The sequence below is a fragment of the Macaca mulatta genome, chromosome 9, assembly GCF_049350105.2.
Source record: "Macaca mulatta isolate MMU2019108-1 chromosome 9, T2T-MMU8v2.0, whole genome shotgun sequence".
In the NCBI taxonomy this organism is placed as follows: Eukaryota; Metazoa; Chordata; class Mammalia; order Primates; family Cercopithecidae; genus Macaca; species Macaca mulatta.
This window is the reverse complement of record NC_133414.1, coordinates 69709289-69730629: the sequence shown is the minus strand read 5'-3', so window position 1 is coordinate 69730629 and position 21341 is coordinate 69709289. Positions and strand designations below refer to the sequence as shown.

General features: G+C 49.3%; 2 protein-coding genes across 4 annotated transcripts in view; one reads left to right on the top strand and one right to left on the bottom strand.

Moving 5' to 3' along the window:
• The window catches only part of PLAC9 (placenta associated 9), a 316145-nt gene that overhangs the window by 131670 nt on the left and 163134 nt on the right, over window positions 1-21341 (top strand). The gene's annotated exons all lie outside the window — the stretch shown is intronic.
• On the bottom strand, window positions 611-19189 carry MAT1A (methionine adenosyltransferase 1A). 3 transcript variants are annotated; one of them, XM_015147144.3, is made up of 10 exons: window positions 18833-19189; window positions 18388-18749; window positions 14292-14369; window positions 12728-12850; window positions 9429-9541; window positions 8908-9051; window positions 5167-5385; window positions 3818-4000; window positions 3322-3455; window positions 611-2683 (listed from the first exon to the last, which is right to left on the bottom strand). In XM_015147144.3, exons 2-10 carry the CDS (start codon window positions 18479-18481, stop codon window positions 2581-2583), a joined length of 1191 nt encoding a protein of 396 aa, XP_015002630.1. In that variant the 5' UTR covers window positions 18482-18749; window positions 18833-19189; the 3' UTR covers window positions 611-2580. The 3 variants fall into 3 exon arrangements, with proteins under 3 accessions (XP_015002630.1, XP_015002631.1, XP_077802590.1); XM_015147145.3 differs by having other exon boundaries at window positions 18855-19182; XM_077946464.1 differs by having other exon boundaries at window positions 18992-19153.

Below are 21341 nucleotides of genomic sequence, written 5' to 3'. Positions count from 1 at the left end.
AGGGGCCATGGCAGGGATGATCTTCTAATGAAAAAGAACCATTTGCTTGTTCTCTTCACAACTGAACATGAGTGAAGGGAGATGTGCACCCACTTAAAAGTTTGGCTCTTCTCTCTGCAGAAGCCCCTCCACTCCCTCACTTTGTTCAAGTTCAGTCACTTATCCACACTCCAGACATGGCCTGAGCATGCCTTCAAGCCAGCCTCACAGAGACACCATGCAGGAAGGGCACAGAATAAGGCATAGGCAGCCTAAGGGCAGCAATGCATAAGGAGAGCACACAGAATTCAGGGGGAGCCAGAGGTGGCCACTGCCCTTGGTCTTAACCCTTTTTGGGCCTCAGGGCCCTGCATGTAAAAATGGGCTTCCTAAGAATATCAACCCTGGTGAGATGTGGTGAGGAATGAACACAGCAGTGGTGTGGCTTAACACAGCTGCTAGTAACAAGAAAAACCTAGTCCATGAGACATCTGCTCCATGTGGACAGGATGGGGTGACCCCGAGGGGAGGATACTAACTCCCTCTGTTGGTGGGGATGGGCAACCAGGGAATGCTACACAGAGCAGGTATCATGTCTCTGGGGTTTTGCAGAGAAAAACTAAACATAGGGTAGTTGCTCCTTGAGTTTTTATTCGCTGTTTTAGCAGGAACTATTAACAAATAAAGGCTTTAGTTTCAAACAAACAAATTGACAAAAAATATCTTATTTCTCTAGAGGGCAGGGAAAGTATAAAATTCTGAATTTTCATGTCGAGTATGATACAAGTTAGAGGAACTCGGTCACCTGCAAACCTCTCCCTCCCTCAACGGGAAGGAATTTGAGGCTTCCTAGGTGACCAGGAGCCGGGCTTCTTTTGTTGCCTTAATTTCCGTTCATCTGAGAGAAAATGAAAGCCAGGGTCTTTGTGTTCCAAGCCAAGGCCCAGATGCAGGCTGCCTGCTCCCCAGATGAGACTTCCTGGGCTGCCTCTCCCAGCCTGAACCAGCACCATGCACCCTAGAGAGAGGCTGAGTCCCCACTGTTCCCCTGGGGCCCATGGAAGCCCCTGCCTGAGCCTGTGGTCCTGGGAGCTGGGGAGAAGGTAGAGATGCTGCTATCAGAGGTCCAGGCTAAGGACAAGTGGGGCAGGTGGGGCAGGTACTGCTGGCCATGGATGGAAAGGCAGGTGAGTTCCAAGACCCTAGCGGGCCAAGGACTGCTCAGGCCCCTTGGGAGCAGACCTGCTCCCCAGAGAGTCACCTGGCAAAGGCAGAATCTCCTCGTGACATCTCAGAAGCTTGTCCAACACCAGAAGGCAAGCCCCGCCTATTTAACGTGAGGCCTTAGGACCAGCCTCCCTGGATGGGGCATCCGAAGGGCCCCTCCCTCCCTCCAAATGCACTCAGCCTGCAGAAGATACAAGGGACCAGGGAAAAAGAAAGACCTGAGGGCCTCTGTATAAAGGGCTGGCCATCTGTGCTAGGACAAGTTGCTGCTTCTGCTACAGGAAGCCCAGATAGGACTGGACTGCACTCAGACCACTTACCCCAGAAGTCCAAAAACCCAATCTCTGCATGTCTCTGAGAGGTCAGGGGGCTGGGATTCTAGAGCTGCTGGTTAATCCCAAACTCCAGCCCATGCTGATGGTCCAGGTATCCAGCTTACCCTCAGCCATCTTCTGGGACACATGAAGCATACAAAATAGCCCTATGGTTCCGTCTTCATTTTTCAGACAATTGCCCAGGGCTGAACAAGAGCTGGTGGGTTAATCCCCTCATTTCCAGTAACCTTGGGCCTTCAGGACAGAGTCCATGGCCTCATTTCTGAATCTGCTTTGTCATTGTTCAAGCCTGTTACTGGCATGTGACAACAATAGGGGAGGGGGTGTGTTACAGGCTCCTGAGTCAAAGCTCCTAGTTACACATCTAGGCCTAAACACGTGGCTATGGGACCCTGTGGAAGTTATCCAGCCTCTCTGTGTTTTGCTTTCCCCCATCTATAAATGGGATAATAAAAGGTACTACCTCATCATGTTGCAGTGAAGAAAAAATGACCCAGTCATTAGCTGGGTCCCTCGCACACTACAGGTGCTTAGGAGACATTAGTCCTGCTCTAACCCCTGCCACATGCCTGGCCTGGAAGGGGCTTTCTGGAGACCCTGGCTCAGGGCGCTGGCTGCCTGTGAAAGGGAGGCCCAGGAGCCCAGGTCCACAAGGAGCCCTGAGGTCTGTGAGATGTGCTGACCTCACCTGGCACAGACAAGGGGAGAGAGGGAGAGCTGGTCAGGGTCCAGCTGTTGGGGGAGGCGAGTGAGGGAATTCACTCTTGACGGGGTGCCTTTTCCACTAAATTAACATTGCCCCAGTCTGACGGAGCGGCAGAACACCATGCCCATCCTCACATCAAGAGCCAGCCTCCAGCACCAGGAAGGCCCTGCCTCCAGCCGGCCATGATGATGACAGAACAGGCTAAATGAGAGGAACCTGGCTTTGCCCCGAGGGTTGGTGGGTGGGGAAGGCGATCAGCAGCCAGGGCTCTGGGGAAGAGGAGCATGGCCACCAGGCGCCTCCAGGGTGAGACCAGGCCCAGCTCCCCTGGCTCTAAAACACAAGCTTCTTGGGAACCTCCCATGGGAACTCGCTTCTTCCGAAATGGCCGTAGCATGCTGTCTTCTGGTAGATGGGCTTCTTCAAGTCCAAATCCCTGTATGTCCAGCAGAAGGGAAGGGCATTGGAAGATGGAACAGGAGCAGGGTTTCTTTCTCCATTTCAAGGACAGGAGGGAGCAATGAACTGTAGCACAGCCCTCCTCACATGGCACTACACCTCCCCCCAGCGGTTGCACACACACATCCTATCTGTGCCATACCACGGTCTCGTTTTATAGCCCCACGGATGCTCAGAGGTTCACGGACCAGGACCTAACTCCAGCCTTCGGATGCCTTTCTCCTCCCACTCCACTTACCTGGCCCAGGCCAGTGTTGACACCACCAACCTCTGGAAACAGGGAATAGACTTGCTGACTCGATTCCCAGCCATTTGAGCCATTTGGCCTTATATTAATAATTATTTTCCTAAGATCCCCGCCTGCCTCCCAGCTGCTCAGAGATGGCCCCACCGGAGTTGGTGTTGACTGGGTCAGCAGGAACCTGGGGCGGCCTCCTTCAACCTGACAGCCAGGCTTTCTGCCCTGAGGATGCAGTGTGCTGTACCAGGAGCTCACAGACCCTCCCACTTCTGAGAGGCAGAAACATCCTCCTTTCTGCCTCCCTTTCAGGTGAGGTGAGCAACTGGGCAAGGAGGGAGCAAGGTCCTGTGTAATAGCGGAGCATGGCACTTTACCTGACAATGACACCCGGCCGGAGGTCGAAGTTCTTACGCACCACATCCAGCAGCTCTTGCTCTGTCTTCTGAGAGGTTCCGTAGGTGAAGATGGAAATGGACAGCGGCTCGGCCACACCAATGGCATAGGAAACCTTCCAGCAAGGCGCAGCGTCAGGGACTGAAGCCTCTGTGTGGGCCCTGCCCCTCTCAGCAGCTTTGCCCTTCTTCTGAGGGGACCAGCGGGGACCACACGTCTCTTGCCCAGCATGCTCCCCTGCAATTTGCCTGCTACCTTCACCGAGGACAGTTATTCTACGTGCCCCTCTCCCTGAAGATTTTAGTTTTCCCTCCCCCAGGTTTTCAGAGCCCTGGCCACAGTGCCCAACACAATCACACAATCACAACCTTGGGCAAAGCGTGCGGCTTTCCCACCGGGCCAACATCCCCTTACTCAGGGCAGAGCTGGGCAGGGGTCTTCCGCTGCAACAGGACGGTGGTGGGTGGAGGGGCTTACCTGGACGAGCACTCTCCGGCAGAGCCCTGCCTTCACCAGAGACTTGGCCACCCAGCGGGCAGCGTATGCAGCTGAGCGGTCCACCTTGGTGTAGTCCTTCCCAGAGAAGGCCCCACCACCATGAGCCCCCCAGCCACCATAGGTGTCCACAATAATCTTACGGCCAGTGACACCCGCATCCCCCTGCGGAGGGAGAGAAATCAAGATAAGAAGCAGAGCCAGCCCCTAGATGCTAGAGGGGGCTGAAGAACTCTGATGGCAGCTGAACTGCAACTCAGGAACGATGTCCTGGGGCTGCCCACAGACATTTTCGTAAGACTCCTTTGCCCAAAACTCTGGACCCCACTCCCAGCTCAGTCACTGCCCACATACTGAAATCAGGTAACCTGCCAAAGCTTCATTAGAAAGGGCAGAAGGTGGGCCAGGGGTTCTCTGGGGTCACAGCCACTCCCTAATGCCTTTGTTACTGAGTCCATCACAATGCAGAGATCCAACTGCAGGCAGGAATTGCACTGTCAAAAATACAACCCTGGCTGGTGCCACCTAGCAAATGCCATGTTGTCCACTTCCCAAGTGTGCTCTGGGCAACATCAGTCAATAGTCATGCCTTTAAAAGGGTGGGAGTTCTATGTTATATGATTTGGGGAAGTCTGCCTACTCTACCCCCGCTTTTAGAGATCCACAGTTCACACTAGTATGTCTAGGCTTTGAGAAGTCCTGCAAGAAAAAACAATTAAGTGTTACCTCCTTCTACCCTGTATTTCTACATTCCACTTGCTCCTGGAACCCAGGATGGGGCTCAGCTCTGTGGCAAAGCACGCAAGCTGAGGGCCCAGGCAGTGGGCAGCAGCCTGGCAGCGGTGCTCTGCAACCTCCACTCCTCACACTTGCAGTGGGCCAGTGGCGCCCTGTCTAAAACACCCTGCCACACCCGGGCGCCCACAACAGCCAGAGGCAGCCTGTGGTGAAGATCTGGAAACAGCCACCTGGGAACAGCTGGCCATGTGCAAATGCTGCAGCGGGGAATGTGCACCAGAGCAGGGCAAGGTGCAGCGGCCATGGGTAAGGTCGTGGTCACTTGAGATGGCAGGAGTGGGAGGGCCCGGCAGTGCTAAGTGGAGGAATCCTAGGGATATGCCCCCAATTTCCCACACACTGTCAGACACATAGCAGACCTCCCCAGAGACCGCACTAAATGTACAGAGCCTAAAATTCACCAACTTTACATTTAGTCCATGGTCAGAGCCAGCTGACCCACTCCAAGCTAACTTGCGGTTTTCCTGCTCTGAGACATAAGCAACCCCAGTAACAAAGACAAACCAGGGCTTCGTTCAGAGACAAGGATGCACCTGGGGACCTCCAATGACAAACCGCCCACTGGGCTGCAGGTGGTAGATGGTGTCTTTGTCCAGGTACTTGGCCGGCACGACGGCCCTGATGACCTGCTCCTTCAGGGCCCTGCGCATCTCCTCCAGCGTGATGTCTTCGTTGTGCTGCACGGAGATGACGATGGTGTGGATGCGCACGGGGATGACTGCGCCATTGTCCTGCATGTACTGAACTGTCACCTGTCCATCAGAAGGGTGGGGGAGACACTGTGAGGCTGAGACCGAGCGAATGGCACATGGTGGCCAGGCACAGACACCCAGGAGGAGGTGGGCAGGGCTCCCAGAAGCCAAGTGGGGCCTCCTGTCTTCAAAGGGTGTTGGGGGAGTTAATCTGACACATTCTTACATTCAAAAAATTGCCTGGTGCTGTGGGGGGACTGGGTGTAAGGCCCAGTTATTCCCACATGGGACCACAATTAGCACTGCTTGGAGACTTGAGTTTCCTCTCAACTTATGACCCCTCTTCTGTCTCAGACGTTTCCAGGTGCCAGCAAATGTCCCCATGGCCAAAGCCCTTTCTTGACCCTCTATAGCCCAGGAGGTATCTCTCCTCCTGCCAATGATGCAGATAAGAAAGCCAGGGATCCAAAATGTAAATGTGTTGGTCAAGATCACACAGCTGGAAGAGTTGGGACCTGACCTGGAGCTGCACAGGCTGGTAGACAGGGCTCTTCCAAGAAGAAGGTTGGTTGCTGCTGAAGACCCTGTGCTGGCCACAGGCCCAATACTGCTGAAAGCAGCATGGACCCACAAGAGCAGGACTCAGAGGATCTTAGGAACATGTGGTGTCTGCAGGGGTGCAGCTCTGCCAGAGGACCCTGGGAGGAACACTGGCCAGTGGGCATGGGACTGCTCCCATCCCAGGGCCTGGACAGAACCATGGGGCAGCAAACAGTGGCTCCCTGGGACTGTGCCTGCAGCAAGCTCTCTACCTTCCCAAGGCTACTCAGGTATCCATCAAACCCTGGATCTGTAACAAACTCCTACTCTGTGTTCTGCCTGGTCTAAGGAGCAACAGGGAAGGTCCAGAAGAAGCAGAAGAAAGAGCCCTGGCCACGTGAGATCTGCATGAGATGGCCCGACGCACACAGATCTCGTGAGCTGAGAGCAGCCCTCAAATGCCAGGCTGTGCACACATAGGGTCCTGGGAGAGGGGCTGGAATCTGGGGTAGGACACTCCCGGGAAGACAGGCACTGTCTGTGACAGACTCTAGGACTGGGTCTGCTGCGTGGAGCCTCAGGAAAAGGCGCACAGCTGGGGAGGGTGCTCAGGCCGTCTCCACTGTTCCCCTGGGTGACTCCACCCCCACCCGGTAGACTCCACGCAGTGGCCTTGCAGAACTGCAGAACAGGGTGGCAGAGCAAAGGGCCCTGAGCACAGCGCTTATCTCATCACGTCAGCAAGATATGGGGAAAAACACACCATGGAAAACACAGCTCTGATCAGGTACAAAAATAGCCATCTGCACTGCCACCCAGGCCTCACTATCAGCAGCAGGGATTTGTTCAGGTGGAAGGACCCATCCTGCTCACAGCCAGCACTCCGGCTGGATAAAGACACTGCTTCACAAACAGGGTGCAGAGCAGGGGACCTAGACAAGCCGTGCCTGGCCCAGGGCCTCTCTCATGGAGGGAGTGAGTCGAGCAAGCCAGGCTGTTTGGAGGCCAGCAGGCGAGGGGCCTCCTGGAGCCCCACAGCAAGCCTGCACCCCCTGCAACTGGAGCTGGTCTGTGGTCCTGCCTGTGGCAGGGGAGTGAGGCTGACTCTGGTATCCGTATTGGCATTTTCAAGACAATTCTTCAAAGGAAGGGAAGCCCTAAAAGAGCCCATCCTACCCTCCCTTCCTTGCTGACCCGTAAACCTAGAAACCCTCTATTTCATATCTAAGCACAATGAACCTGCTTCAGCAGGTCCAGTAGGTGGTCCCTCTGTTCCTCTCTCTTGCACAACGAAGAGAAAAACAGTCAGCGCCATTGGCTGCCTCCCCTCCCTGTTCTAAGATTTCCCCTTCTGTGAATCTTCACCCTGCTTCTATGTTGCAGCACCATTCTAGTCCAGGACAGGACAGGCAGGCCGACATCATGGGCCCCTTTCTTTAGGTGCCATCACAGTCTACACGCTTTAGCTCTCCTAACCCACGACCTCCAAGAACACCCAATGAATGCTGATGGTTCCCATCCCCCCTTGGGGGGGTCATGTGGATAACACAGGAAGTCCCAAGGAAAGGTTTCCTTTAGGCATAAGCACGCTTCCCTGCCCGAGTACAGCCAGTATGCAACCTCTACCCTGTGCATGGCCTGACACTTGCGCAAGAAGGAACTCCATCTCTGTACAGCTGGAGTTGTACGTGGAGCCACACACAGCACGCTGAGCTACAGCACCATGGCTGCCAGATTCCAAGTGCAGGACAAGAGAAGGCGCTGTCTGCTAGTGGCCAGGGATGGCATCCCAGAGGAGGTAGAACTTTGCTGGCCACTCAAGGACAGGTGAGGACCAGAGAGGGAGTTCAGGTAAAGCAAAGCCCTAAGAAACAAGGGGACCATGAGCGAAATGATGTCAATGAAGCAAAGATGGGGTGGGGCAGGCAGAGGCAGGTAAAGTTGGAAGACCATAAAAGGTTCTGAATGCCAGAATAACAAGTGGATTTCCCCTGTCCCCTTGTAGGAAGCCAAAAGTTGTAGAAAACACTGAACAGATGTTAGGAAGTTAAAAATGAAGCCTAAAGGGAATTAACTGGAATTTCCAAGCAGGGAGAACCTTTGGGAGGGTAGGGCACTGATCCTGGCCTGGCTGGGATGATAGAAGCCCTGGGGAAGGCTGGACTGGAGTGAGAGGAGTGCTTGATGGGGCAAACTGGGGCAAACTGGGGACATGGGTAGGTGGAGAGAGATGGCACTGAACAGGATTGGGGAAGGGCAGGCAGGAGGTGGCAGGGTGCTGCACACAGCAGGCTCTCAGGGCCCATCTGCTTGGAGGGTGACCAGAGAAACCCACAGACGGGAGATGTGGGAGCTGAGTATGTGAGAATGGTGTCCATGAGCATGGACACAGGGAGAGAGGTTGTGCAGGACGAAGTGCTGGGAACTTGGGAATCACAAGAGGGGTCATTGGGGTTAAGCAGGGAGGGGATACAGGAGTGAAGTGCTAGGAGGCCTGTGTCTCTGCTAACACTTGCATCACCCCAGCCTTCAAATATAGGCCTCCGGTTGATTTCAACACTGCAGAGAGACGAGAGGTCAGGGCCCATGGGGTTGGAGCTGGAAACAACAGAGGTAAAGCCTTTTCATGAGAAACAAAGATAAGAAAAAGGGCTATGATGAGACAGACGGCACAGACACAGCACAGACACAGCACAGACAGCCTGTTCAGAACAAAGAGGCCTGGAAATATGGAAGCCAGTTAAGAAGTATGTTTGTGGCAGGATTTGGGGACTCATTAGTCAATGTTTGCTAATGAGCAAACAAACAAACAAAAAAACCCAAAACTATCCTTTCCATTTTTCTGTATTTTTGAAACTTTTTATAATAGAATGTGAGAAGCATCTCTAGCTGAAGATTTTTCACATAAATAGTTCTTTTCAAAACTGACCATTTTTTGATGCCTAGACTGAATATTTTGATCTTAAAAATGACAGAATCAAGAGGATTTGGGGGTGTTAAAGCTTCTGTCTACGGATCTCCCGGGGTCATTCAGCTGCTCACCTGAGTCTTAGAGTCAGGCCGCAGCCAGGGGAGGAGGCCGGAGCGCCTGAGGTCCGCCATCCGGGCGTTGAGCTTGTGGGCAAGGATGATGGTGAGGGGCATGCACTCCTCTGTCTCGTCGGTGGCGTAGCCGAACATCAAACCCTGTGGTGAGAGAGCAGGCTGAGCGGCGCCCACCCTAGACCAAGAGGACAGCGGCTCTCTCCAAGCCCGAAATCTGCCTGGTGTGTCCACGTTGATTGGGTGCCTCCTCCATGGAGCTTTCCACTGGCACGTGCAGGGGAGGGATGTCATCCCTGACCCCCAACACTCTAGGAGGGGGAGACAAGCCCAAACCCAGTGTTAGCAACCACAGCCATCCACAGCATGGCCGTGAAGCTGAGGTACCCAACTCATTCCCGGCTCTTGTGCTAGGATGAGAGTGATTCCTGTGTTACCCACCCCTCAGTATGGTTAACTCACTGCTCATGAACTTTCCCAGCCAGCTCAACACACAGCTCCCACATGCAGTGCCGAGCTACCTGATCTCCTGCCCCGACATCTTCCTCGTTTCTGTCCAGATGGACGCACTGGGCAATATCCGGGGATTGCTGCTCCAAAGCCACCAGCACGTTGCAAGTCTTGAAGTCAAAGCCTAGGTGGAAGCAAAGTGAGCCCAAGTGGGGCACAGGTCAGATGGAGGGGGCCATGAGCTTCCCGATGGATGGCTCCGTTCCCGACATGCCATTTGATGTCAGGGTGGGGTGTCCCTAACTAACCAGGGTCTGTCTAGGCCCACAGCTGAGGCCCAGGATGGGAGAGGCCCTGCACCTTCATGTAGAACTCTTTGGCCAATGAAAATTCTCTGTGGTGTATTTTATTGTGCTCAATTAGAACTTGGTTAACACACACATACACACACACACACCCCCTACAGAGACCTGCAGATTAAAACAAGGTGATGCCAAGGCTCCTCTGGCTGAGGATGGTGGCTGACTCATACCCTGCCCCTTAGGCTCTACCCCAGGTGCCTCTCAGAACCCAGTTTGCTATCACTGCACTAGGAGAAAATCAAGAGCCCTTTTGACACTGTCACTCAGAAGCCCAGCTGTGTGCCTGACACAACTATTAAACATGCTGAACAAATACAGGGTACATGAACTATACAGACAGACTCCCCGAGCCAGGGTCCTCTGACCCTGAGAGGTACACAGAGTCTGGGGCAAATGGAAAAGCCACCTGCCCTTTCCCGTCTGCAAAGCTGAGGCACGGGGTATAGGCCTGCTACCCCTGGCACGCTGGGCACTGATTTGGGAAAGTCTGGACTAGCAGTAGCTCAGCCCTGGGAGCCCCATGAGGAAACTGCTATGCACCGAGACTGTGCACACCTCCTCACAGTTGTGCTGGGCTCAGCCACAGGGACTGTGAGAATAAGGGGCTGAATACATGGATGCCCCCACCACGTCAAGCATAGTGACACACTCACTTTCCAAACTCTCACAGCCATGTTCTTTCCCATCTATCCTCCTACCCACACAGCCTGAAAGGACTTACAGAGAAAACACACAGATCCAAGCTGTTGTTTCTGTACAAGCTTCAGGTGGGGATCTACTGCCAAGGAATAAAACTGAAGCTTTTCAGTCTGACACAGCCCTTGCTCCCAGGACTCCTTGAGCCAACATGAACTCAGGTTTAGCCGTCAGCATGATATACTTTTCCATCTCCACTAGGTCCCTGCCTAGAACGTTCTTCCTCCAGCTCCCACCCCACATGCCCAAACCCTATGTCCACCCTCAGTGCATGTCCCCGGACCTGCCTGCAGTTCATCACACATGATGCCAGGAACTTACCCCTGGGCACCTCATGTTGCATCATATACCCTAGGAGTATCAGGTCACCTTTGCCCTTTACACCTTCGTGTTTCCTAATGAATGTTTTCGAATGCACAAATCAATGAACAGTCTTTAAAGAACTGCCAAAGGCTGTCCTGTTCTGCACTGAACATTTCACAGTTTACCTAATCACTGTCTGTCTAAATAACGAATCTCCCCAGGGCTCAAAAATCAAGCAAGGGCTCCAAGGAATTTGGAAAAACAGAACTTAGGGGACCAAGAGGAGAGGTACAGGGCTTGGAAAGGACAATGAGGCCAGCAACACCACAGCCAGGAGCAATGAGGAGCCATTGGCCTGAGACCCTGCTAAAGCTGTTACTGCACATGACCTAAGGCTGTTCCTGTCCATCGAGCACAGGTAAATGGACAAACTTGGGCACAGGGAACCTCAGCCCGCTGAGCCCAACTCAGCCATGGCTGGGCTCTCGCTCATTTCTCCTTCCTAGGGAACATTGCCTCCTGGAAAATTTCCCTCCTACCTAATGCAGAATAAGTTTTGCACTTGCATAAGGTCTAAATGTACATAAACAAACTGGCTTTTCTTGGTAGAACAGGCTCCGTGTGGTAACGCCTCAGGAAGCTGCAGCTCTGGGACAATGTGTTTCCTCGGTGAATACCCTCATGTCCCCGACCAGGAGAACTAACCGGCTCTTACTGCTTCTCTTTCCACTGAGTCTCAAAATCACTGTCATCTATTCAACCAACAGTAATTGCTCATGAGCGCTTTGGGCTGCGCCAGGCCGTGGCTGGACTGAACCTCTGTGAGTCTGCACCATCATACCATGAGTGGGCTCTCTCACTTACAAAGGGGGGGGGTCTGGCATCTCTACATACCCTGACCCACAGGATGCCACACATCACCCTAAGCAACCATTATGTGTCACAGGCAGAAATGAACACATTTAAAGTCATGCTTCTCTCTGTGCCTCTTGATTACAGGTGTTTATCTAGGCAGGTTGACCTGGAAGTGGGTCTTTTCACCATGGTGTGAGGTCACCACATCTCTCACAGTGATTTCAGAGAATTAGGGAGAGAGCCAACAGAGAGCCAAAATGGATTTTTCTTTAAAAATTGGAATTGCCTGAACATCTAATGCCAGAGACCAATGTGGAGACTCTAACAATGGGGACCAGAGCCCTGCCCAGGAAGCCAGTGTGGACAAAGGGTCCCTGAAACTCCTGCAGAATGTGATCGCACACAGGCCCTCCGCACCTGGTGCTTGCTCTCTGGGTCCTCTGCTGCCCCCCAGGCTGTACCGCTGCCTGGCCTGCCCAGCCTCAGATGTTAGAATCTGCTTCAAGGCTCTGCTAGGGCCTGTGCCCCTTCCCTGGGTGGTGGCCCTACACTATGTGGCACAGGTGCTAACCTGGACCAGCCTCGTCTGCTGTCAGCACCAGTTCTGGACTGAGTCATCTTGTTCCATGTCTATGATTAGAAGTATGTTTAGTGGAAGACAGGAGTCCCGAGCCTAGTGGCTGCTTACCCTGTGATCTCACACAGACTGTTTACTCCTCTAGCCCTCCATTTCCTCGTCTGCATAAGTACATAAATGATTAGGAAAACACAAGAGACTATCACCAGTACCTGGCAGGGAGCATGTCTCCAAAGAAGGGCAGCCCCCTTTATTCAGTGCGTCTTTCTCTCCAAAGCCTTTGCCAGTGCCAAGAAGGCAGGACCAAAACAAGCCCAGTCAACAACAGAAGGCAGGACCAAAACAAGCCCAGTCAACAACAGATGGGCATGTGCTGGGCCTGCTGGGCATAGTCACCTGTTGGCCATCCTTATGCCAGAGCCTTTGACCTCTGAAACCTGACAGATGAGTGTAAGAGTGTTTTCCTCCTGGTAGTGTTGATACTCCCATCAGGCTGAAAGGCGAGGGTTTGACTCAGCATCGGGGTCTCTATTAGCAGAGAGTAACAGGGATTTCAGACCCGGAGGCCTGCCCTCACCCTTGGCCGAGTCATCATAGCCGATGTGCTTGATGGTGTCCCTCACCACTCGCTGGTAATCCACCATGGCCATTGAAGTGATCTCACCACACAGCAGCACCATGCCGGTCTTGCACACCGTCTCTGAAAGGGAGTGGGGAGAGTTAGCAGCCAAGTGCCAGCAAAGGGAAGCTCATATTCCCAGACCTCTCACAGCGTGGACAAAGAAGACACACAAGGGGCCTTATGAGGAATGGATTCCAGAAGGAAAATAGAAATGTCAATAAAAAGAAAAAATCCTAGCACCAAGCACTGAGCATCTTTCAATGCTGTCTTGGAAAGAGTCAGTTGTAAGTGGTGATCCTGGACAACTTATTTAACCCCTCTAAGTCTCTGTTCCCTCATCTATTTAATAAAGCTATTTATAAGATTGCTGTGTGGATTAAAGGGAGATGATGGTTGTATGTAGCTGTCATAAAGAACGTAGTCCACACATGTGACCCCCCATCCCCGACATTGCTAAACCTCCACTGCAGGCTTTAGGGAGTGGGATCCAGACCAAAAAAATCAAAGCAGGCCAACCTTCTCTCCAGATATTTACAAAAATATAAGGGTAGAATCTACCCTCAGAGGGGGATGAATCCTTGTAGTATTCAATACAGGGGTGAGGATGCAACCAGAGAGAGAAGGATGGGTCCGTGCAGTGGACAGGACATGACAATGACAGTAAGGAGAGCAGGACTCTGGTCTTCACACTGCGGAACTCTACCCCATGGCCTTGGGGCGCCGTGCTCCTGTCTCTAAAATGAATAGCCTGGACCTGATCACCCTGGGGGCCCTCCAGGCTCCAGAGTCCCTGACTCTGCCACTGTGCCATGGGCTTCAAGCCAGGCAAGTTTTCTCACCAAACAACTTATCCCACAAATAAAGATGAAGATCTTCAGCCTACATGAGTCTTCAGACACAATAAATTATGCAGATGGGAGCCAGGGCTTCAGTACTTTAGTTTAACATTAATGTCTCTTAGAAAAGCCATTGATTTATTGAAAAACAATTGATGAAGATGCTGCCTTCCAGTTGCTATTAAATGGGGGACACTAATTATTTTAAAACCTAAATCATACCACAAACTAGGAAAGAAAACAAGAGAAGCCAGGTATCTGTGCAGCCAACAGAGGCTCCTAGAATGAGGGCGCAGCTTACAACCATCTAGGCAGCTACCTGTGTTTCCAGCTATTTCATCGCGTCTGGAAGATTCACCTAAGAACTTTGAAAGACCTCCTTGTTCCCAATGAGATCAAGCATTAGAAAGGCCATGTGCTGGTCCAACCCTCTGCTATTTATGGTTGCTATGACATCTAACATCAGATTCTTGCTAAAAATAATTATCTATTTGTTTCATGGTTAGAAATGTTTTTCCTCCCTGTTATTACACAGGCGAGGTCTCATAATTGAGAAATCTACTGCAGAGCAGAGGACATGGGTTTTGGAACTGAGGAGTATGGCTCGTTTGTCTTATGCCCATGATTAACTTCTCAGTCTAGCCACTTAGCTCTCCAGCAGGAAGGGATCGGGTGTTTCTTACCACAGGCCACCTTGGCATTGGGGTCTTGCTTGAGGTGGGCATCCAGCACTGCGTCACTGATCTGGTCACAGATCTTATCTGGGCAAGAGCAAATATGGGTCAGAATCACAAAAATATTAGGGATAACAAATTGAAATGTTAAAATAATTAGATATCTTTTCAGTTTACATATCAACTTATCTACCAGAGGGAAAACACTTTTTTAAAGTATAAGAAATTAGAAACACTTTGAAATTTTTATTTCTTTCCATTCCTGCCTAATTTTGGATGACATGTATTATATAAAGTCACAGAATGCCCTAAAAAAGAAACAACATTTGTTTTTTTTTGAAATGGAGTCTCGGTCTATCACCCAGGCTGGAGTGCAGTGGTGCGATCTCGGTTCACTGCACTCTCCACCTCCTGGGTTCCAAGCAATCCTCCCACCTCAGCCTCCCAAGTAGCTAGGATTACAGGCATGCACTACCATGCCCAGCTAATTTGTTTTGCATTTTCAGTAGAGATGGCATTTCACCACGTTGGCCAGGCTGGTCTTGAACTCCTGGCCTCAAGTGATCCCCCTGCCTCAGCCTCTGAAAGTGCTGGGATTACAGGTGTTAGCCACTGCACCCAGTCAAAATCAGCTCTTCTAGGAGTCTCAAGCAACTCACACATATACAAACACATACACGTTCTTCTAAATAAAAAGTCTCTCATTCCTCATCATGTTCCCTTTACTTCTAACATCTAGAAAAGTCCTGGAAATGAACTTAAAAATAGTTAAGAAGTCAATTTTACCTCTTTGCCAAGAGGTAAAGTCAGACGGCTCAAACAGTTGCATTGCATGGCAGGTTCCACAAGATGCAATGCACCGTATATAAAACACCACACCCAAGTACATGACTCCACCCATAAGAATTCTACAAGATATCCCCTATACATCATTGCTGTTTGCAGAATACTTCCATAAGCAGCTCTCAGATCCTCCCACATGGTCACTCAGCCTCCTGAAAGCCAGGTGTCCTTAGAGCTGAGTTTGACCTCTTCAATTAAGGTGGGACTGACAAGGGTTCAATATGAGCTGGAATTTGATTTTATTCCTCCACTATTTGCCTTAAAGACTCTGCAGGGTCTAGAATGTAAAGCACTAAATGGTGCTTGTAGGAAAATCCACTCTTACTTTGGGGTTATGCAAACTGTCAATATCTACAAATTAAGAAATAAAAGTGATATCTACTTACATATATTCTAGCTCATTCAGTGTTAAAAATACCCACAGTCTCCTCTTAATAGAGTAATATGTTTTTGTTAAGAATGCAGATCCAGAATCAAGCAATTTGGCTCTCAAAAGCAGATGTTACATTCTGTAATTAAAGATATTCACTAACTCCCTAATCTTTCCTTTAGAAACTACTGCTAAACATACGTTTGAGGTTGTGTTTTCTTTCTTTCTTTCTCCTTCCTTCCTTCCTCCCTTCCTTCCTTCCTTCCTTCCTTCCTTCCTTTCTTTCTTTCTTTCTTTTCTTTCTTTCTTTCTTTCTTTCTTTCTTTCTTTCTTTCTTTCCCTTCCTTCCTTCCTTCCTTCCTTCCTTCCTTCCTTCCTTCCTTCCTTCCTTCCTTCCTTCCTTCCTTCCTCCCTCCCTCCCTCCCTCCCTCTCTCTCTCTCTCTCTCTCTCTTTCTTTCTTTCTTTCTTTCTTTCTTTCTTTCTTTCTTTCTTTCTGCAGACCCTGGTAGCACCTTTAGGTTTGTCTGAGCACATCGCCTCTGCATACCTCTATCACTGAAGGCCTCCCGCTGATAAAATATCCTAAAACAAATACATGCTAGCCACCTTACGCCTACCCATCAGGGTTCCTAGAAGCTTGTTGACTGATCATTGATTGTGGATGTCTCTGCCCGTGCAAAGACACAGCTCACAGGCTCCCACTCTGCCTAGGGAAATCCAACATGAAGAGGAACAAAGCTGGAGTCCAGCAGGGACTTCCGGATAGCACCACACACCAAGACAACAGCCAAGGAGGTTGCTTCTGAATTGTTGTTTTTGGTTTTGCCTTTCAAAATTTTTATCAATATCACTTAGTAGACTTAAGATAGCCAATAGCTGTTTTTTTTTGTTTGTTTGTTTTGTTTTGTTTTGTTTTGTTTTGTTTTGGAAAACCGGAAAAGAAAAACTTTATCTTTCTAGCAGAGAGGAATTCAGCAATGGAATGACAAGCACAAAGTCACCTAGCCTTTATGGAAACTGATTTACCTGGACAATTATAATGGCAAGTACAAGGGACAATCAGACAAACTGATTGGCTGTCATTAAGTATACAAAACAATCAACTGATTGGCTGGCATGTTCATTGTCAGTCCTCTGAGCACACGGCTGCTGCACACAATGGGCCATCCTTGGGACCACTGGCCACTGCATGCCAAAAAACCCACTTCCTCCGCATGGAGTGAATCTTTCTCCTAAGCTATACATGAGGTTCACAGCCATGGGGCTGATCAGAATGTATCTGAGATTGAAAATACAGTACACCTAGATACTTTATACAGTTATGCACAATGAAAGAGGCTATTTACATTGAACTGAGCTAAGTCACATAAAAAACTCAATTCAATTCAAGGTTTTTCAACAGCTGCACTATTAACATTTTGGGCCAGATAATTCTTTGTTGAGAGGCTGTCCTGTGCACTGCAGGATGCTTAGCAGTGTGCCTGACCTCTACTCAACAGATGCAAATAGCACCTTACCCCACCTCCTATAGTTGTGACAACCACAACTGTCTCCAGACAGTACAAAATGCTCCTGGGGGGTGTGGGGCAAAACTACCACCCGTCAAAAACTACTGGCTAAAGTATATGGAAGGAGTAGTGCACTGAGGTGTCCAAAGCCAAGTTACAAGGTAGGAAAGATCAATATCTTTGAGGAAGAACAAAAGCAAGGAAGATAGAAAAGGGCAGACTTCGTAATAAGTTAGCAAACACTCAAATGAATTTTGAAGAGGTACTTAAATACAGAAGTCTGCACGTCTATCCCCCAGGGGTCTCCAAGAGCAGTGGTTCTCAGTGTGGTTCTCACCCCAGAGCATCAGCATCTCCTGGGAACTTGTCAAAAATGCAAATTCTGGAGCCTCTCCCAAGACCTACTGAATCGGAAACTCTGGAGGGTGGGGCGCAGCCCTCTGTGTCTTAACAAGCCCTCTGGGGGATTCTGAAGCACCCTGAAGTTTGAGAGCCACTGTCCTACACTTGAGGCTCTGAATGTTCTGGTCCTAGTTCTCACCGTCATCAAGGAAGCTTCTCTCACTTCCCCACATCACAGTCCACCTACTTTTCAGGCACCAAAATGAATGCCTAAATTTTCTTGCTGTTTAGAAGGTCTTCTATCCTGCTCTTAGAGAATGTCACTGAGTCGCCAGCACCTAGAGGTCTACCCCTGCAGCGACCAGGGTGCAGGCTTTCATGCCTAAGTTGCACATGTTTTACATGCAAAACTTAGTCACCCATGGTCTTGTTTCAGGAACATTCTCTGTTGACTTAAATTGGCCATTGATAACAGATTAAAGCTTTGCTCAAAAAAAAAAAATACATATAAAAAGTTAAGACCTGATCATACATTTTGCATGTGCCATACTCTTAGCCAGCCAGCTGCTACTCCCTGTCTTGGCCCCACGGTGCTGGCATGCTGGTGGTGGGCCACAGCACGGCTTCATCAGGAGGGACTGTTTTATGAAACTACTCCATGCTGTTTCTCTAGAGATCCCTTCTGGTAACTCACACACATTGCTCTGAAGAGTTCTAGGAAAAGTGACTCCTACAGGTACGAAGTTACAGTCAGATAGGAGGAATGAGCTCTGACATTCCATTGTGCAGTAGGGTGACTGAAGGGCTAGAAGAGGGAATTTTGAATGTTTTCACCACAAAGAAGTAGTCAATGTCTGCGGCAATGGGCATGCCCATTACCCTAATTTCATCATTACATGTTATATTCATGGATCAAAACAACACACCGTACCCCATAAATATGCACAATTATTATGTGTCAATTAAAACCATTTGTAAGCGACTCCCTCAGTATAGGCTTGGAATGATAGTTTTCCAGTCATTCCAGGACAGCCTACTTACCTGGGTGTCCCTCTCCCACAGACTCCGATGTGAACATGAAGGCTCCTTCTTCACTTAGAGAGTGGTCACACAAGCCATCCACTGGTCCATTCATCTTCTCACACTTCTCCACTCACGCTTCTTCCAGGGAACAATTTTAAGGCTGTGACTTTGCCTGAGTTTTTTTCTTCTTCTTCCTCTTCTTCTTCTTCTTCTTCTTTCAACTCAACAGGCTTGTCTTTGGCAGAGCCACGGGGATCACTTCTGCCTAACTGCCTGTGAGCACGTGAGAACAGGCGAGGACTGCTGAGAAGGGAGGGAGCGGATGGAACTCAGGATGTGTCCCACCCTCCAGCTTGCCACAGCTTGCTCCTGAGCGACTCCTATATATGGAAAAGCGAAAGTGCCTGAATAATCATGTGAGAAAATTGGAGGAGTCCATTTCCTAAGAGGGGGGTCTTCTTACCTGGAGGAATTTCAATTCTTACCCCTGACTTTCCAAACTCTAAGCACCTGGTCAAGGTAAGGTAAAGAAGGCTGTATAGTTCTGCAGAATTGAAGCTCCTTTGGGACTCTCCTTCAGCTCTCAGCCAATCTCAGTAGTGCTCCAGAGTTCACAACTCACCTTGGAGAGCAGGGGGTCTGTGGTCACCCAGAGATACAAGCAGGCAATAAGAAACTCTGTCTCAGAGATATGGTTTAGGCTAAGATTGCAACAGTGCCTTTGCTGTTGGGTGTCCCCTCCTCCCCTGCATCTCATCTGGATTGGTCTCTTCCCCTTCTACCTTCTCAGGGAGAGCAGGAGCACGCACCTGTATTCTGAGCCAGCTGTGGTGTTACACAACAGATTCATTTTAGAGGAAAAGCTTTGAGTCCACGTGTTTCTGCTAACAGAAACCACCTAAACTGTCAACTTCTCTAAAAGGCTGGCAGGCATTTTAACAAGCAAGATCTTTAAAAAGTATCTATCTGGGGAGGTTACAGAGAACAATGTGTGTGTGTGTGTGTTTTAGAAAAAAATGCTTTTGAGAAATGGATTCATTACATGGAAATTATCAAAGTCCAGTTTCCCAAAGCTTCCAGATGATAAACATCTACATATTCAGTTCTATACATGTAATAAACATCGTGTTCACATAACTCTTGCATTATTTTTGCTTTGACCAAAAAAAGTAGTAAACAGGATTATATCTTTAGTTCATGTACTAAATGACAGTGTCTCACACTCTCAGATCCAGCTGCATCCTCAGACCCAAGGAACAATGGGGAATTGAGACCACAGAGAATGAGGATGGGTGGAGAAACCAGTTCCCACTAGAATGCAATAAAAAGTAATCAACCATAACCTTGTGCATCAAAGCTTGGACTGTGGGAAGCAAAAGTTAGGAGGCAATAGCCCCACCTAACAATTCTGGTGACCAGCCCCTCTCTGAGTTCATTATACAGGCATTTCAAAAAATTTTTTCTGGCACACATTCTGGTGCTCCAAAGCTTGAGTTCTGCTAACTGATGACCAGTCAAACATCATCCCTTCAGAGAATTAAAACAGTACTGAAGTGACCTCTTCTGGAATGAAGCAAGGGATGTTACATACGCATAGCCAATCAACGGCATTTAACAAGGAGTGAACTGAAGTGCTTAGGCACAAGACTTGAAAGTTCAGAGAGGAAAAGTCCACTGGGAAGGGATGGACAAATGAGGAATCAAACAGGGACTTTAGACAACATCGCCTTGTCATTGCCAGCACACAGGACCCCTCTGTTTGCACTTAAGCTATTTCAACATTGCTGGCCCTTAGTAAATTTCTTCTGGGTACATTAGTTTTAAACCTAGAGGCAATATGAGCTAATGTTTAATTTGAACTGTAGAACTAGGTGACCCTAGCAGTTAAAATTGTATGATAACAATTATGCTCCACATTTGATTTAAGAACAAGATGATGTGTAAGTAGCAGGTAGGTACTCTTCAAGGTTCCTAGAGCTATCGGGAAGACAGAAAACAAAGCAGTAGCTGCCTTCTGAATTCCATAAGTAACAGCACCATGGGGTGGAAGGCGTCAGGGTGGGGAGATGACCTGTACACAGATATGCGCGCAGGGGGCTTTGGCAGCCTGGATGCCAATTCAGGGTGTGAGGGAGGGATCTGAGAGGCACCTCGTTAAAAACCCATCTCAAGTATGAGTTTCTTTTAAGACCCCAACTAAATACTAGGATGCCTTATATTCTAGCAAGTAAATGTTAATAAGCAGTGCACAGAGCATGGTGGATGGAAGTGCAGGCTTCTGGACTAGAGTCCAACTTTTGCCTGTAACCTCCCATGCAGCCTGGAGAAGGCCTCCTGACCTCTCCAATCTGTTTCTTCTGCTGTAAAGTAGGTTAAATAATTACCTACCTCATAGTGTTATTTTGAGAACTAAATGAGGTCATTTAGGTATGATAAGTATTGGATATAGTGTTAGCACACAATACAAATTTAATAAATATTAGCTAATATTATTAAGCAGTCCATTTACACATATATGATTTTCTTCTGAACAAAAACAGATTATGGTATGTATACATATGTATATATAGGTGTATACATACATATACATATATAATTTTGCATCTTGCTCCTTTCCCCCCACAATATATCATGGCCCTCTGTTCACATCTCTAAATACAGATAGATTTTTTTTTTTTTTTTTTTTTGAGATGAAGTCTCACTCTGTCACCCAGGCTGGAATGCAATGGTGTGATCTCAGCTCACTGCAACCTCTGCCTCCTGGGTTCAAGTGATTCTCCTGCCTCAGCCTCCTAAGTAGCTGGGATTACAAGTGTGCACCACCACACCCAGCTAATTTTTGTATTTTTAGTAGAGACAGGGTTTCACCATGTTGGTCAGGCTGGTCTTGAACTCTTGACCTTGTGATCTGCCCACCTCAGTCTTCCAAAGTGCTGGGATTACAGGTGTGAGCCACTATGCCAGGCAGGCCT

What these genes read in the sequence shown, in the direction of transcription:
- MAT1A (XM_015147144.3), bottom strand. Translation starts at nt 18,481, where the DNA reads ATGAATGGACCAGTGGATGGCTTGTGTGACCACTCTCTAAGTGAAGAA. An exon ending in GGCCTGACTCTAAGACTCAG is followed by an intron (nt 5,386 to 8,907) that starts GTGAGCAGCTGA and finishes TCTGATGGACAG; the next exon opens with GTGACAGTTCAGTACATGCA. An exon ending in GCCGGAGAGTGCTCGTCCAG is followed by an intron (nt 3,456 to 3,817) that starts GTAAGCCCCTCC and finishes CCTTGCTGGAAG; the next exon opens with GTTTCCTATGCCATTGGTGT.